This window comes from Cryptosporidium parvum, chromosome 8 (genome assembly GCF_000165345.1).
Source record: "Cryptosporidium parvum Iowa II chromosome 8, whole genome shotgun sequence".
NCBI classification, from domain to species: domain Eukaryota; phylum Apicomplexa; class Conoidasida; order Eucoccidiorida; family Cryptosporidiidae; genus Cryptosporidium; species Cryptosporidium parvum.
Genome location: NC_006987.1, coordinates 655,048 through 669,985, shown reverse-complemented (window position 1 = coordinate 669,985; position 14,938 = coordinate 655,048). Strand labels below are relative to the sequence as shown.

The following is a 14,938-nucleotide window of genomic DNA, read 5'->3' as shown; positions in this document are numbered from 1 at the left end:
ATAAAATCCAATATTTGGAAAGTTATTAAATTACAACTTTCCCATAATATTGAAATGACTTAATTCGATTAGTTTAATTGAATTTTTCTTTAAAAATCAGTTAATTCATTTAACATTACTGACTCTTTCGTGTTAAATTTACACTTGATAAAAATTTTTAAAAAAAATCCCTTGTTAAATAAATTATAAAATAAAAAGGAAGCAATTATCTCTCATCTATAATTTTAGTTAAATGATCAATTATCATTTTCTCATGCATGTTTGCATGCAATACTTGACAATCACTATAATGTACCGGTAGAACACAAGTATTTGGCGGGGTAGCAATTTTGGCGGTGCACTACTTGTAATTTTTGACAATTTCATTTTTAAATCAAAAATTAAAAAAAAATTGACAAAAATTTATCCAATAATTATTATTCGTTTGAATATCAACCACTATTGCCTAGATTATTATTTACCCTAGGCTAGGCTAATTATTGAGTCTCTGTTTATTGAGGTTAATAATAATTACCGATTAAGGAGGAGCGAAAATGGAAAGGGAAGAAAGATCATTTGATGATTCACCTCAGACTCAAAAGAAAGCTAAAGTTGACAGCAAAAATGATGATAATTTAGAGGAATTGGTTGATGAAAATGAGAATATCGTTGCTAATCACACGAGATTCGATGAGAGCATGAAAGTTGAACATATTGTATATGAGTCAGGGACGAATTGCGTACATGAATGTATTAGGCCATGCGGTTATGTTGCTCCAACAGATTCTAAGCTCAGAGTTCAGTATGATGAGAATGGAAAAAAAATTCCTGCAAAGGAATACTCATTTAAACTAGATACTTTTCAGGCTGTATCTATAGGTTGTTTGGAAATAGGAGAAAGTGTATTAATTTCAGCGCATACTTCAGCAGGGAAAACTTGCGTAGCAGAGTATGCTATTGCAATGGCTCTAAAGAGTAATCAGAGGGTTGTATATACATCTCCTATTAAGGCCTTGAGTAATCAAAAGTACAGAGATTTAAGAACTACGTTTGGTGATAATAATGTGGGACTTCTTACTGGAGATGTCACAGTAAATCCACTTGGGTCAATTATGGTAATGACTACTGAAATTCTTAGATCTATGCTTTATAGAGGAAGCGAATTAGTAAGAGAAATAGCCTGGGTCATTTTTGATGAAATCCATTATATGAGAGATAAAGAAAGAGGCGTTGTTTGGGAAGAGTCTATCATTCTTTTGCCAGATACTGTAAGACTAGTGTTCTTGTCCGCTACCATTCCAAATCATTTAGAGTTTGCGGAGTGGATTTGTAGGACAAAACATCAACCTTGTCACGTTGTGTACACAGATTACAGACCTGTTCCTCTACAACATTTTATATTCCCGGCAGGAGGTAATGGAGTTTATTTAGTTATGGATGAAAATAAGGTTTTCAAACAAGATAACTATATGAAGGCGTTGTCAGCTCTGAAAATTGCTGCTGAGAGTAATAGCTCTCAGAAAGAACAGAAAAAACATGCAGGTAAAGCTCAGCTAAGAGTTGACCTTGAAAGCATTGTGAATATGTGCCAAGAAAGGAGTTATCTTCCGATAATCGTTTTCTCCTTCTCAAAGAAAGATTGCGAGTTAAATGCATTATCTTTGAAAAACATTGATTTATCCACTGAAGAAGAAAAGGAAAGTATTGACTTCATTTTTAATAGTGCCTTGGCAACTCTCGCGGAGGAAGATAGAAACATTCCTCAGGTTGTTGGAATGCTTCCATTATTGAGAAGGGGTATCGGAATTCATCATGGAGGTTTACTTCCTGTTGTAAAGGAAATAGTTGAGCTCCTTTTTGGAGAGTCATTTATTAAAGTACTATTCTCTACAGAGACTTTTTCTATGGGAATTAACATGCCTGCAAAAACGGTTATCTTTACTTCACTTAGAAAATTTGATGGAAAGGAGTACAGAATTGTTAACTCTGGAGAGTTTATTCAAATGAGTGGTAGAGCAGGAAGAAGAGGTCTTGATGATAGAGGTATCACAATTACTATGATTGATGAACTTGCTGATCCATGGGCTATCAAGTCAATGCTTACTGGACAACCTTTAAGAATTGATAGCCAATTTTATATTGGATATAATATGCTTTTAAACCTTTTAAGATTAGAAGGGGCTGATCCTGAATATATGATTAACCGATCATTTTCACAATTCTTAAAGAGGAAAAAGACTGTATCTTTACACGAAGAAATTAATAGGATTCAGAGCATTTTGGATAATTACAAAGTTTCAGAGCCAATTATTAAAGTCATTGACTCGAATCAAGAACAAAATCATTCAGAAAGTCCTACTAAAAAAAGTAGAACCAGCTTGAATAAAAGCAACTCCCAAGGAAATCAATTTGTAGTTATGAGTAGAAAAGTTGAAGGAGTGGATGATATCTATGGCTCTTTCAAGGAAAGCTTGATATTACCAGAATTCTCAAATTTTTCTGAACTTTTAACTGCTTATGCATATTTTTTACATTTTTCAGGATATAAAGTTATTTGTAAAGATGAAAACCTATTTGATTCAAAAGACTTTTATTCAAAGAATCCACGCCCTTCAAACTTATTAGAGGTTGAGTTACCTTCTGAAAAAGAATTTTTGAGGGATAAAGCCTCAATACATAGTAAAATTAGTAATTTTGTCGATCTTTGTAAAGAGAGTTGTGGTTTTGAGACTCAAGTAAACCAAGCGGATATCGACATTATTATGAATGAGAAAGCTACTGGGTATCATATAGAGTCAGAAAAGGCATTGATTCGAATTGGAGACACTCTTTTCAATCATTTTACAGAAATGATTGAGCTTAATAAATATATAAAAAAGTTCATTATCAATTCTAGGATAATCCACAGATTCCTTAATCCAGGAAGATTAGTATATATTAGATTACCATATTTAGAACAAGAAGAAGCAAATTCACTGAATTTACAGAATTTAGAGTCTCAAAATGAAAATGAGACTTTGGAACTTGGTTTAAAAGATCCAAAATATATATTTGATATGAATGTTTTAAATGGGTTTAGCCAAAACCAGTATTTAGATTTAGGCTGGGGAGTTTTGCTTAGCAATCCAAACCCCAGAAACAAAAAGGTGGATACTGGATTTTTAATTGAACCAAATAAGAACAAAAATCTTGAGAATCAAAGTGAATATTGCAACAATCAGCAGGAAGGTGAAACGCAAAATTCAAACTCTAACTCAACAGGTATAGAAGATTCTGAAAAGTTCTATGTTAGGGTTCTGTTGAACAAGAAGCGTTTCCCAAAACTAGTATATGATAAGATTGTTAAAGAGTTAGAGAAGAATGTTGAAGACTCTATTAATGAGAACACTGATTATTGTGTTTTTAATTGCACTGTTTCGTCAATACAAGAAATTAGTACTGTTCGATTAAATATTCCTCAGAATAGAAGTAATATTACCAATAAAAATACTCCAGGCTTGATGTCATTAGAGATTTCATTAAATAAGGTACTCGAACATCTTGGCAAGGATAAGATTCCACTAATAGACTACTATGGTGATGAAATCATCAACATTGGAAATGCATCATCAGATTCTCAAATTTGCAATAAACTAGATAAATTCAAGGAGCTACAAAAGAAGATACAACGAGAGTCTATTTTAATAAACAAATGTCCATTTTTAGCTTTGCTATTGTTATATATTAGCTCTCACAGACGTCACTTGAAAGAAAGAGTAGATGAAATACAAAAAGATTTGAGGGAGCACGAATACGATACTATTATGCAGAAGGAATTGCTTGGAATGAGAAAGGTCTTAAAGAATTTAGATTATACTGATGAAAATAGCATTGTGCAATTGAAAGGGAGAATAGCTTGTGAAATTTCAACATCAGATGAACTTCTAATCACTGAATTACTGTTCAACAATGTCTTTTTCCAAGAATTAAAAATTGAATATATTGTTGCTATTTTATCATCCTTATTATATGACGAGAAATGCCCTGATATAAAGTTGGAAGATTCTACTTTAGCAGTGGGATATGATAATATTCTGGACGTTGCAAAAATGATTGTAAAGATTTCATTAGAATCGGGTTTAAACATTGATTCAACACAATATATGAGTAAATTTAGACCCCAAATTATGCCTATAATTCTTAAGTGGAGTAAAGGAGAGAGTTTTGCATCTATTCTTGAAAATACAAGCTTTTACGAAGGAAGCGTAATAAGGTGTCTGAGGAGGCTGGAGGAGCTACTCAGACAAGTTGCAAGCGCGACAAAATCTATTGGAAATGATGACCTTGAGAAAAAGCTCAAAGAAGGTATTGCACTTATCAGGAGGGGCATCGTTTTTACTCCAAGTTTGTATCTTTAGTCAGAATTGTTAGGTATATCCTTTTGAGTTTATTTTGTTTTCCCCCTGCCTCATTAGATCATGTTTTAAATAGTTTTATTTAGACATTTTCCCTTCATTCCTTTTTTTTAGCACTAGTATTTTCGGACGAAATTTAGCTGAATTAAATGCATTTTGGCGCCAGGTAGTTCATTTTCGTATGTGTAGAATATTCCTGCGGATAAATTAATAACTAATATTTATTAATGCTGAACTATTGGGCAAGTAAAAATGGTGAACTATCCTGATGATATCTTATATTCATCAAAATACGAGGATGATGTATATGAGTACAGGTAAGTAAGGAAGCGTCTAATTGAAGGAAGAAAATTAAGGACAATTGTAGGCATGTAACTTTACCAAAAGCTGTAAGTTAGGTACGAAGCTAGGACGAAACTGCGAATATTCTATTTCATTAAGTGGATTGATTTTGATTCGTCTTTCGAAATATTAAGATTTTTTTTACTTGATTTGTTCCAGATTTCGAAAAAGGCTCAAGCAATAATCCAATCAAAACCTACTGGACTACTTTCTGAGCAGGAGTGGAGAATGCTTGGAGTACAGCAATCTAGGGGATGGCAACATTACTTGGTACATAAGTAAGTTAGCTACAAGATTTAAACAATTAAAAACAAATCAACTTTAGGCCTGAGCCCCACATTTTGTTATTTAGGAGGCCTCTAGGAACTAATCCACAAACAGGTATGATTTCTATATAAAATAAAAAAGTAGAATTAATCATTTTTGGACAATTTTTTTTATGCTTATAGGTCTTGTAGATACTGCTTGGATTAATTCAAAAAACTCAATGTAAAAAGGATCAAAGCTCATGAAAGTCTCGTAATTAAACAATTTCGATATCGTATTACATTTTTTTTAAAGAATTATTAATGCATGACCTTTAGCATTTCCCGCCAAATAATAATTGAGGAGTTTAGGGCGCTAACGGTCAATAGCTAGAGCGACTTTAAAATAGAAAGAGAAAAATAAGGGTTTAGTAGAGGAATCTTCAATAGTAATAAAGAATGAATTTTTTGGGATCACTGTTTATTTTTTTAATTTGCATTTATACCCTTAATCTCGATGTAGCTGAGGGGTTTTATAGTGCATCCGCATCTCCATCAGTCAGCACTAGTTTGACAGCCTATTCTGTAGCATCTTCGACTGTCTCTTTATATTACATGCTATCTCAAACCAGGAGGGGCCCAATTGGAAAGATTCTGGCGAGTATTTATTTGCCTATTCAAAAAGATAGAACTGGCGACTATACCTTTAGCATACGGACTGATAAATGGGATGGAGATACAATTATGGTATCATCGTGTATGCTGTATTATTTTAGCTTAGCAGTAAACCCCAATTTAAATGATAAGTATTCAATTTACTCTAGTAAAATTATGCCTGCATTACCTTGGGGTGAAGTTAATTTAGATGAAGACCCTCTTCAAGCTATGACCAGGATTTACGACTATTTAGTTTCACTTAAAGGTGGATATATCAGAATACCCCTAAGTAATGTGGATATTTGGCAATTGTATCTTTTGGCTGTTATACAAAAATATTCCTCTATGCGAAATGGGAAATTTAAATTTAGGGCAAAATATCCAAAACTGAAAAAAGATTCCAACAACAAATCCAAAACTGACAACAAAGAACAAGATATCTCTGAAAATATTAAGCTGCCACTTATGGAGAATGAATCATCTGTAGAAATGAAGAGGAATAGAACCAATTTTGAAGAAGTAAACGAAAATAACTCAACATATTCTACTGTGATTGGACAGAGATCTACATTAGATTCATATTTCCAAACAAAAGAACTGAAATCTTCATCATCTGTCATTTCTGATTTCAAAATAAGAAGGAAACATTGTATTGGGGGGCTTTCGGTAGTTTGCAAGAACAAATTAAATCCTAAGGTTAGTTATATTTCAGTTCCTTGGATTCCAGGTGAAAGAACAGCAATTGAAGAGTTGAAAGTTATACACGAATATACAAATACTTTGGAGGGAAGTTCTCTAAATGAGATTTGTCAAAAGAACAAACTGAATGAAAAGCTGGTTAACTTCACCTTAGCTTTAATTTTATATCTAAGAGAGAGACAATACGATATTAATTATATCGATGCTGTTAATTTCAAAAAATGCTCGTTTGCCAGGTTTAAAGATAAAGTTATAAGGTTTACTTTATGCTTTTTTGATATTTTTGGCTTGGCTCACGGAAAGAATCGTGTCAATGTGGCACCTTGGAAACGTATTCTAGAAGAACACTGGAAATTAAATCCTTCAAAGACTTTAGAATACCTCATTATCGGATCTCATCAACAGGAAGTTCGTTCAGATATCTACAGTTCGTCTGAATGGTCAGAATTTGATTTTGCAATTGCAGCAGTTGTTCACTTCTTTTCAATCATACTTGGAGTTCCTATACTCTATGGGCAATATGTTAGTAAAGTAAGCAGAAAACACTTCCTCTTGGAAAGAGAAGCCTTAAATCTACAGAAATATAATGTGCCGGTTCCGCATTCAGTTAGATACGATGCAGAAATAGTTATTACTCAAAACACTTATTTATAATAGTTTAGTTTATGCTAATTCCTAACATCCTATTACTAGCAAATATCTGATAATTTTGTTTTTTAAATCTTTACCCTCGTTTAATTTTTAAATTTAATTTAATTTGTAACCTGTTCTACTAATCCATTGATGATAATCTTATTGCTTTGAATAACTCTAATGTATGTATTATTGCAATAAATTTATTTATTTTATTGCTATGTGTTGGGCGGGAATTAAAATTTCTTTAATAAATATCTTGCATGTATGCAACCCTGGATAACGGTAATTGCACTGAAGAAAATTTTTATTGTATTATGAAGAAGGAAAAGCAAAGAATGAAATAATTAGCATACAATGTGTAGAATTTTTATTGTAAATTGAATAATTAGTGATAAGTTGATTAAAAATTAAATTTCTAATAATTAGTTGAATAGCTATGTAATTTGCCTGGCATATACTGACATGGTAACGTCTCTTGTTTGCAATTTTGCTCGAAAAAAATTGGATACTAAAAATATAAATAGTTGTAATATTTTAATTTTCTTTTAAATTAGTGACACCATGAAGTTGCAGGCCTTATTAATATTACAAATTCTATTTGGATGGTTTTCTTTTTCCAATGGTTTTGCCTCGGTTACTGTTTCCACAACATTAGGACTTTTAGGAGGAACAGCTGTATATTACATGCTTACCCAAACAGATAGAGGAACTCTTGGACAAATTTTAGCAAGTAAAAGGTGTCCTGTACTAGAAAATGGAACGGATGAAAGACTATTATATATTGATGCAAATAATTGGGATGGAGAAACAAGAACTACAGTTGCTGGGTTAATGTACTTTTACTCATTGCTTGTTTCAGAGTTTGCATCTAAAGCTCCAAATTCTAATGTTGAAGCTTCAATGCTTCCATGGGGTTCTTTCAAAATAGAAAATAATCCAATTAAAGAAGTTGAGAAAATCAGGGACTATCTAACATCGATAGGCGGAGGGTTTATACGCTTAAACATAACAGAGGCTGATTCTTGGAATATTTATCCAATTGGAGTAGCAAGATTCATTTCAGAAAATAGAGATAAGACTATTAATGTTGTGGAAGAATCCATTTCCAATACAATCAACAAAGCATCAAATGCAGTAGGAAGTTCGAAGAAGGATAAAAAAAAGCAAAAAGAACCAAAGGAAGAGGAGGAGAAGGAGAAAGTGAAAGAGAAAAAAAAAAATACCATTGAAGGGGGTCTTTCTGATATGACTAGTGTGTCACATCGTAGGGCGATTTCATCAAGATCTCCAGTACATGCAAAAAAAGACAGCAATAAAGTTCATTATGAAGAAACTCCTTGGACTCCATCAGATGACACATCATGGGGGGAGCTTACTGCTATATATGATTACTTGGAGAGAGTAATGGAAAATAAGTATGTAGTCTCAAAAGAAAATGTTACATACAAAAATAGGAAGATAGAACAACTTGCTCTTGCTTTAATACTTTACTGGAGAGAAAGGCAATATGATATTTCATCAATTGATCCAATTAACTATGATGCAAGTAAATTCAGAAAGTCTCTTGGAGTATTTGAGAGATCTTATGCAGCAGTTACTGATATTGCTTCCTTAGGCCATGGAAAACGCAATGGAATTAGAATTGCACCTTGGAAAATGATTCCAGACTCTATGTGGAAACACAGTCCATTCCAATCATTTGAAAGAGTTGTTTATGCAGTATATTCTGATGAAATTAAGAAAAGTAAGTATAATTCACTTAATTGGAATGTGTATGACTATTCAATCGGAGTAGTACTTAACACATTTTCAAGAGATCTCGGAGTTCCTGTAGTATTTGGACAATACCAGGAGAAAGTTTCCAAATTTAGCAAATTGTACAGTTTCAACCCTCTAAAAATCAAAAAGTATTCACAAGAAGACGGATCTTTTGTTGAAAACAAGAAGGGCTCTAAAAAAGAGTCTAAAGCTATAGATAATACAGAAACTGCTGAAGAGGCTGTCCAATCAAATTCTGAATCTGATGTAAACAAGACCAGCATTAAGGACGATGGTGAAAAGACGAAAGAATCATCCGAACAATTAGAATTAGAACAAAATGATGACAAAAAAAAGAACAAAGGCAAAAAAAGAAAGTTGGACGAGAAAAAGGGCGAAGACAAAGGAAAGAATAAAAAAAAGAAACTTGCAAAAAATAAAAAAAACAATTGATTTTTAATCATGAGATATAATATTAATAATTCAAAGTATTAACATACTCCTTCCCCTCCCCCCATTACATGCACTTCTAACAGAAATTACATTAGGCGGGAAAATAGGCGGTTAGTCCCATTTAATTATTTCGAGTTAATGAATTAAAGAAATGACTGTTAATTATATTTGAATAAGAATGAAGTTTTAATCTAAAATTAACAATAGACTTGACATAAATTTTGTCAAGCTTATAGCTAATGTAAGTTATTATGTGCAAAATAAATAAATGCGTTGAAATTAAGTATAACAAAGAAAGGAGGGGTAGATAAACCTGTTAAATTAATTAATAGGTATCGAATTAAAAAAATGCATAAATGCAATGTATTAAATAGACAATAAATAGTAAAAATTATATAATAGATGATAACGAGCGAATATTAATGGAGACATTAGAATAAAATTTTTGAAAGGAATTAAGAAAGAAATTAGTGGGGTTTACACTAGAAGCTGCATTTTATTGCTTACACAAATTAAAGTTAATATTTGTATTTATGCATATACATATATTTAAAGCATAGATTGATTACAAAGGAACTTCTAAAAGAGCAATATTAAAATATAAGTAATTTTGTAAAAAGAAAGTACAACTTGAGTTATAAGGAAATATTAGAATGAAAGGAAAAGTAATTTTATTGTGCTTTGTAATTGGGCTATTAGCTGTGTTAGTATCTGGTGGATCATTAGGATCAGTGGATGTTGCACTCATTGCTGGAGCAGGTGTGACATTGTTTGGAAGCTTAGCAGGTACTATTGGAGAGAATATTTATCTCTCCATGACAACAATGAAGAGAGGAACTGTACCACAAGTATTATCAAGCTTGTTTTACCCACTTAATCCAGAGGATCCAAACTATACAAATGGAGTGCCAACAAGTACTAGCATAGATTTAACAGGAGCAGATGGAGAGACAATTACAATGACTTCAATCATGCTTTATTTCTTCTCTTTGTCTAGTATGAGAAACTTTAATGGACAACCAAAAGATCTGGATAGCCAGCCATTATTTCCTTGGGGTCCACTATATTCATATCAACATCCTGTAGTAACAGTTTCTCAAATAAGATCTTGGATCACAAGACAGGAAAGTAAAGTGCTAAATATTCCATTGGATAAAGTTGCATTATATGATTTATATCCATTGGCTGTTATTAGAAAATATATCGAGTTTAGAGGAAAACGTAAAGGTTATAGTGGAAAAAATACCTTATCAGCTTTTCAGAAGAAGTATTACTGTCCAAATTGTGAAATTAAGCCATTTTTGAGAGACTTCTTTCAAGGAAGATGCTTTTCTAAAGAAAGATGTAAAGGTATTGGAAATCCCAATGTTGTTTACTGTGAACCTGGATGGAAAATACATTCCGAAAGTACGACTTTACCACCAGAGGAAGGCAATAATGAGAATGCTGTAAATCTGGAGAGAATTCCTTCTTCAATTGAGTATCTTGGAAATATTTATGAACATATTGAGTTACAAAAGTATGAGCTTTCATCTGAAGCTCTAGAGAAACTTTCACCCAATTTATTACTTTCTCCTGAAGGACTTTTTGGTCTCTCAGTAATTCTCTATGAAAGGCAATTACAATATCTTCTTGGTAATGTAGAAAGATCAAATTACAAGGAAAATGGTATTAAGAAATGGTTTAGAGATTTAAAGCAGAAAATCTTCCGTTTTCTAGATTTTGGGAAACAAACATATGGAGGAGAAAAAAAGAAGAAACCAATGACTAGAGCAGCATGGAAGCAGTATCCAGACTCACTTTGGAAGAAATCTCCTTTAAAGACTTGGGTTCATTCTGTTGAAAAAACCAGATACTGTACTTTAACAAATATCAAGTATAATACAAGAAAGTGGAACGAAATGGACTATGTTATTGCCGCTGTTTATTATTACTTCATTAGATGGCAAGGAATTCCTCAAGTTTATGGCCAATTTGTAATTGAAAAGAGCAATCTAGAAAAGTTATCAAAGGCAACCCAGAGACTAGTGAATTCTACTGTTGTTGAAACAAATATTGAGCCTTCTATTACTTCAACTGAAACACAAGGTCCTAGCGAGGTTTTTATTACTCAAAATACTGAATATGAATCAGAGCATTTACCTACTACTGAATTTGATACTCTAAAATTCACTGCTAAAGTTGAATCAAAAGTACCTTTCAAAGAAAGAAAGTCTTTAAAAGGTATTACCTCGAGCAACTCTCAAGAAGGTAAATTAATTTTTGATGATGATGAAGAAACTGAAGAATCTGAAGCATCCGGAGATGATAGGCTAGAAAGTAAAGGTAGTAGGTATATTGCTATTAAAGAAAGTGGTAAGAGTGGTATTCAAACTGTTGGAGCTGCTGATTAAGGCAATATTGATTCAAATTAGATATTTATAATGAAGAGTTATTGCTCCTATAACTAACCCTTAAATAAATATTTAATTGTTTTGATTTCAAATTAATGAATAAATAATTTTGTTAACTAACAAGGAATTTGAAGAGTTATCCTTGGATAATAAGCATAATATTCAAATGATGAATAGAAGCTATTAAATGCCAAAGTATGGAATGCTTTTTTTTTTTATTGTGTTCCTTATTCCTGATTAGTAATATTAACACTCCTAGCTCTCCAAATTTCACTCTAGAATTCATTTAGCTACAATATTCATCTTCCCACAACTCTTTTCTACACAAGTGGATTTCATAAATAGTTTGCTAAGTTTATTTCATAATTTCCATCAAGTATACTGCTGAAATTCAACGCGTTTCTAAGAAACTTTCATCTAACTACTTCCCTCCCCCCTATGCATTCTAATTGTTCATGCGATCATAAGAATATATGTATTTATTCATGTTGTCATAAAAATCATTTTATTTTTATCAAACGATATCGACTTAACTATTAATGCATTTACTTGGTTATTTATTATATTAAAAATATAATTAATTCATATGGTTCCCGCCAATTACGTTGAGCGGGCTTTACCTAATATTTAATGGATTAATAATACTTTAGCACAATATGTGAATGGAATCAAAAATAATTGGAATTAGTATGTCAACAATACAATTCTAATAGGACATTAGCGAATATAACTGCAGATTATTTGAGCAAACTGTGGCATAAAAGGTACATTTTTTTGACATATTTTCATTTCAAGCTCATTTCCTTTGAGTAATTTTTTTTTGGACGAGGAAATATAGTTAAAGTCTTATTGAAAATCATCCAGTATATTTTCAAAAACGGGGAAAGTGAACCAACATTTTTGAAGAGCTGTTCTAAATTTGAGAAAAATATTGTAATTTTGAATATTTAACTCCGTTAAGTTTAAAGTGCTTTTAAAATAAATTCAAATCATTTTCAATAATATTAATTCTCGTATATTTCTTCTGTCAGCATTATACTAAACTTTAAGAAAAGAATTTTGTTGAGCACATTATACAGTGAATATTGAACAAATGTGTAGTTTTGGATCGTCGGGTTTATATTCAGTTCCTCCTTCCGAGAAATGTCGAAAATATGCAAGGCAGCTCAAGTTCCTATTGATAATTGAGTTTATGACCCTTATAATATTGTTTGTTTTGGTCCCAACCGGTGGAACAGTCTGGGTTTTATTACAGGTTTTCTCTATAATTTTGGCATATATTTCAGTTAAGGATGCTAATGCATATAGACCTCCAATATTGCAAATGTATATATTTATATCGGCTTTAGGAACTCTTTTCTGTACTATTTACTTTGCAGTTTCACTTTCTATTGCTGGGTCACCTTTAAGTATAGCAGCTTGTACTCTTTTTGCAGTCAATGCTTTGGTTCTAGCAGCTTGCACTCGAATTTCTTGGCAATTATTTAAAGAACTTATGTTATGCTCTCCACTTATTACTGGTACTACAGGAGCTTATATATTTGGTACAGCAACGTCTAATGCAAATAATGGTCCTTCAAGCCACTCAAATATGAATAATGGACCAATTGAGATGACAAACGATAGAGCAAGCATGTCAAATCCATTCACTGGATCGAACATTGGCTCTTCTGGAGGATTTGTTCCATTTGGAGGCGAAGGATACAAGCTTTCTGGAAGCAAGAATTCTGCATCAAACGAGAAACCTGTTACGTTGGGATCTAGCTCCAAATCTATAGGAGGGAACTCTACAGACAACAATGTCAGTAATAATAATGAGATTAAGTCTCTAGTCTAATTTATTTCAAATAAATCTATTTAATTTAAAATGATATATAAATAGTATCATAAATTCTTTTATGATTATTTCTGTTTTTTTTAATCAAAATGAACATCTGGAATGTTCAGATTATGGAAAGTAACAAAAAAGTGAATTTTAAACTGGCTTTCTTTTTAGCCACTAACTTGGACGAACTAATAACTATTTTTATTGATTGCTGGTATGAGCAATCAGTTCTTCCACAAGAAGGTTTCTGTCTTCATTTTGAATAGAAGAATCTTCTGTAATACTCCACAAAAGTTCCTGCTGCTTTTCTTGATCAGCAATTCTAGTGTTATTTTCCATTTCTTGATCCAATACAGAGTCAAGATTCATTTTTAGATCCAAAGAACCTTTGGGTGCTTTGAACTTATCAGTACTTGTTCTACTCTTCTTGCTTTGTAAAGAGGGATTCTGCTCTGATTTATTTTCATCACCGAAGTTTCCGCACGTTAGTTTCTCGTGTATTTGCATTACAAATTTGTTTTGTTTCTCACAACAAAGCCTTCCAAGTCTTCCAGCTTTGGATCCAGTCGTACTTTCTAAACCGCCGAGTATATCGCCAATTGACTTTGATGCAGAGCTCTTTGAATATGATGAGTTTCGATTTGTGTCTTCTCCACTTGCAATTTCCTTTAAACATGAACTTAAAGGTGATAAGTGCAATGATTCTAAACCTTTCTTTGCGAGTTCTTTGCGTTTGGAAACTTTATTATTGGCCATTCCAGAGCTAGATAATTCCTTATTATTCACAGGGGTAAGGCCTGTCTTTAATAGCCTAGCATCCAAAATATCAGGACTAAAAATAGTTAGACTGGGACTCTGCTCAAAGTTCAAGCTCTTTCTAGGCTTTCTAGAGCTTGAGCTACTGGGTGTTAAAACCAGAATATTACTAAAGAAGTCATCATCAATTTGTTCCTTAAATCTCTTTTTAATTAAGTTATTTTTGGCTTTTAAAGTCAAAATATTTTGTTTGTAAGTTTCAGGCTTCTCTCCTGAGTTCTGAATAGCAGCTCCTGGATTTGTATCTACCTTCTCACGTTTCTTTACATGTTTAGGGGTATTAGCTACTGTCTTCTTAATCTTAGAATCAATCGTCTTTCTTTTTCCAAGACTTTCCTCAGTTTTGCTTTTATCTTTACTCTTACTTTCCTCGTTATTATCCAATACTTGCTCAGATTCTTTCAGCGACTGTCCAATATCCTTCTTAGTAATCTTCTTGATCTTAGAAGGCTTGGAGGCAGATTCTAAATTTGTAACATTATCTAAATCACTTCTTTTTGATCTTCTATTTGGTTTAGAACTCATTCTGCTATTTTCCTTCTCTTTCTTCTTCTCATTTTTCTCCATACTGGAGGTTGTTCTACTTATGGTACTTTTATTATTATCACTCACTTTCCCGTTACAAATTACTCGAACAAAATTAATCTTAGGAGAGTTTTTCTCATCTTCAGTATCTTCACAAGTCTCTTGACTTCCTTCTTGGCTTCTCTGTTCGTCACTATTATAACTGGAATTTGGAGA

General features: G+C 32.3%; 6 protein-coding genes across 6 annotated transcripts; all 6 read left to right on the top strand.

Moving 5' to 3' along the window:
* Positions 1 to 533: 533 nt before the first annotated feature.
* Positions 534 to 4,376, top strand: cgd8_2520 (Mtr4p like SKI family SFII helicase; the record flags this gene model as incomplete). The annotated part of the gene is made up of 1 exon (XM_627152.1): positions 534 to 4,376. One exon carries the CDS (start codon positions 534 to 536, stop codon positions 4,374 to 4,376), a length of 3,843 nt encoding a protein of 1,280 aa, XP_627152.1.
* A 417-nt stretch (positions 4,377 to 4,793) lies between these two features.
* On the top strand, positions 4,794 to 5,098 carry cgd8_2510 (Cyclin dependent kinase regulatory subunit, putative; the record flags this gene model as incomplete). Its single annotated transcript, XM_001388393.1, has 2 exons — positions 4,794 to 4,993; positions 5,041 to 5,098. Coding segments are annotated over 2 exons (258 nt in total), but the record flags the coding sequence as incomplete, so codon positions are not given.
* A 321-nt stretch (positions 5,099 to 5,419) lies between these two features.
* Positions 5,420 to 6,970, top strand: cgd8_2500 (hypothetical protein, signal peptide, membrane protein, transmembrane domain at C-terminus, paralogs; the record flags this gene model as incomplete). The annotated part of the gene is made up of 1 exon (XM_627151.1): positions 5,420 to 6,970. The coding sequence occupies one exon, from the start codon at positions 5,420 to 5,422 to the stop codon at positions 6,968 to 6,970; it is 1,551 nt and encodes a 516-aa protein (XP_627151.1).
* A 543-nt stretch (positions 6,971 to 7,513) lies between these two features.
* On the top strand, positions 7,514 to 9,163 carry cgd8_2490 (conserved hypothetical protein; the record flags this gene model as incomplete). Its single annotated transcript, XM_627150.1, has 1 exon — positions 7,514 to 9,163. The coding sequence occupies one exon, from the start codon at positions 7,514 to 7,516 to the stop codon at positions 9,161 to 9,163; it is 1,650 nt and encodes a 549-aa protein (XP_627150.1).
* Positions 9,164 to 9,816: 653 nt separating this feature from the next.
* Positions 9,817 to 11,556, top strand: cgd8_2480 (signal peptide plus possible transmembrane domain paralogs; the record flags this gene model as incomplete). The annotated part of the gene is made up of 1 exon (XM_627149.1): positions 9,817 to 11,556. One exon carries the CDS (start codon positions 9,817 to 9,819, stop codon positions 11,554 to 11,556), a length of 1,740 nt encoding a protein of 579 aa, XP_627149.1.
* A 1,093-nt stretch (positions 11,557 to 12,649) lies between these two features.
* Positions 12,650 to 13,393, top strand: cgd8_2470 (hypothetical protein, signal peptide, 4 transmembrane domains; the record flags this gene model as incomplete). The annotated part of the gene is made up of 1 exon (XM_627148.1): positions 12,650 to 13,393. One exon carries the CDS (start codon positions 12,650 to 12,652, stop codon positions 13,391 to 13,393), a length of 744 nt encoding a protein of 247 aa, XP_627148.1.
* Positions 13,394 to 14,938: the final 1,545 nt, after the last annotated feature.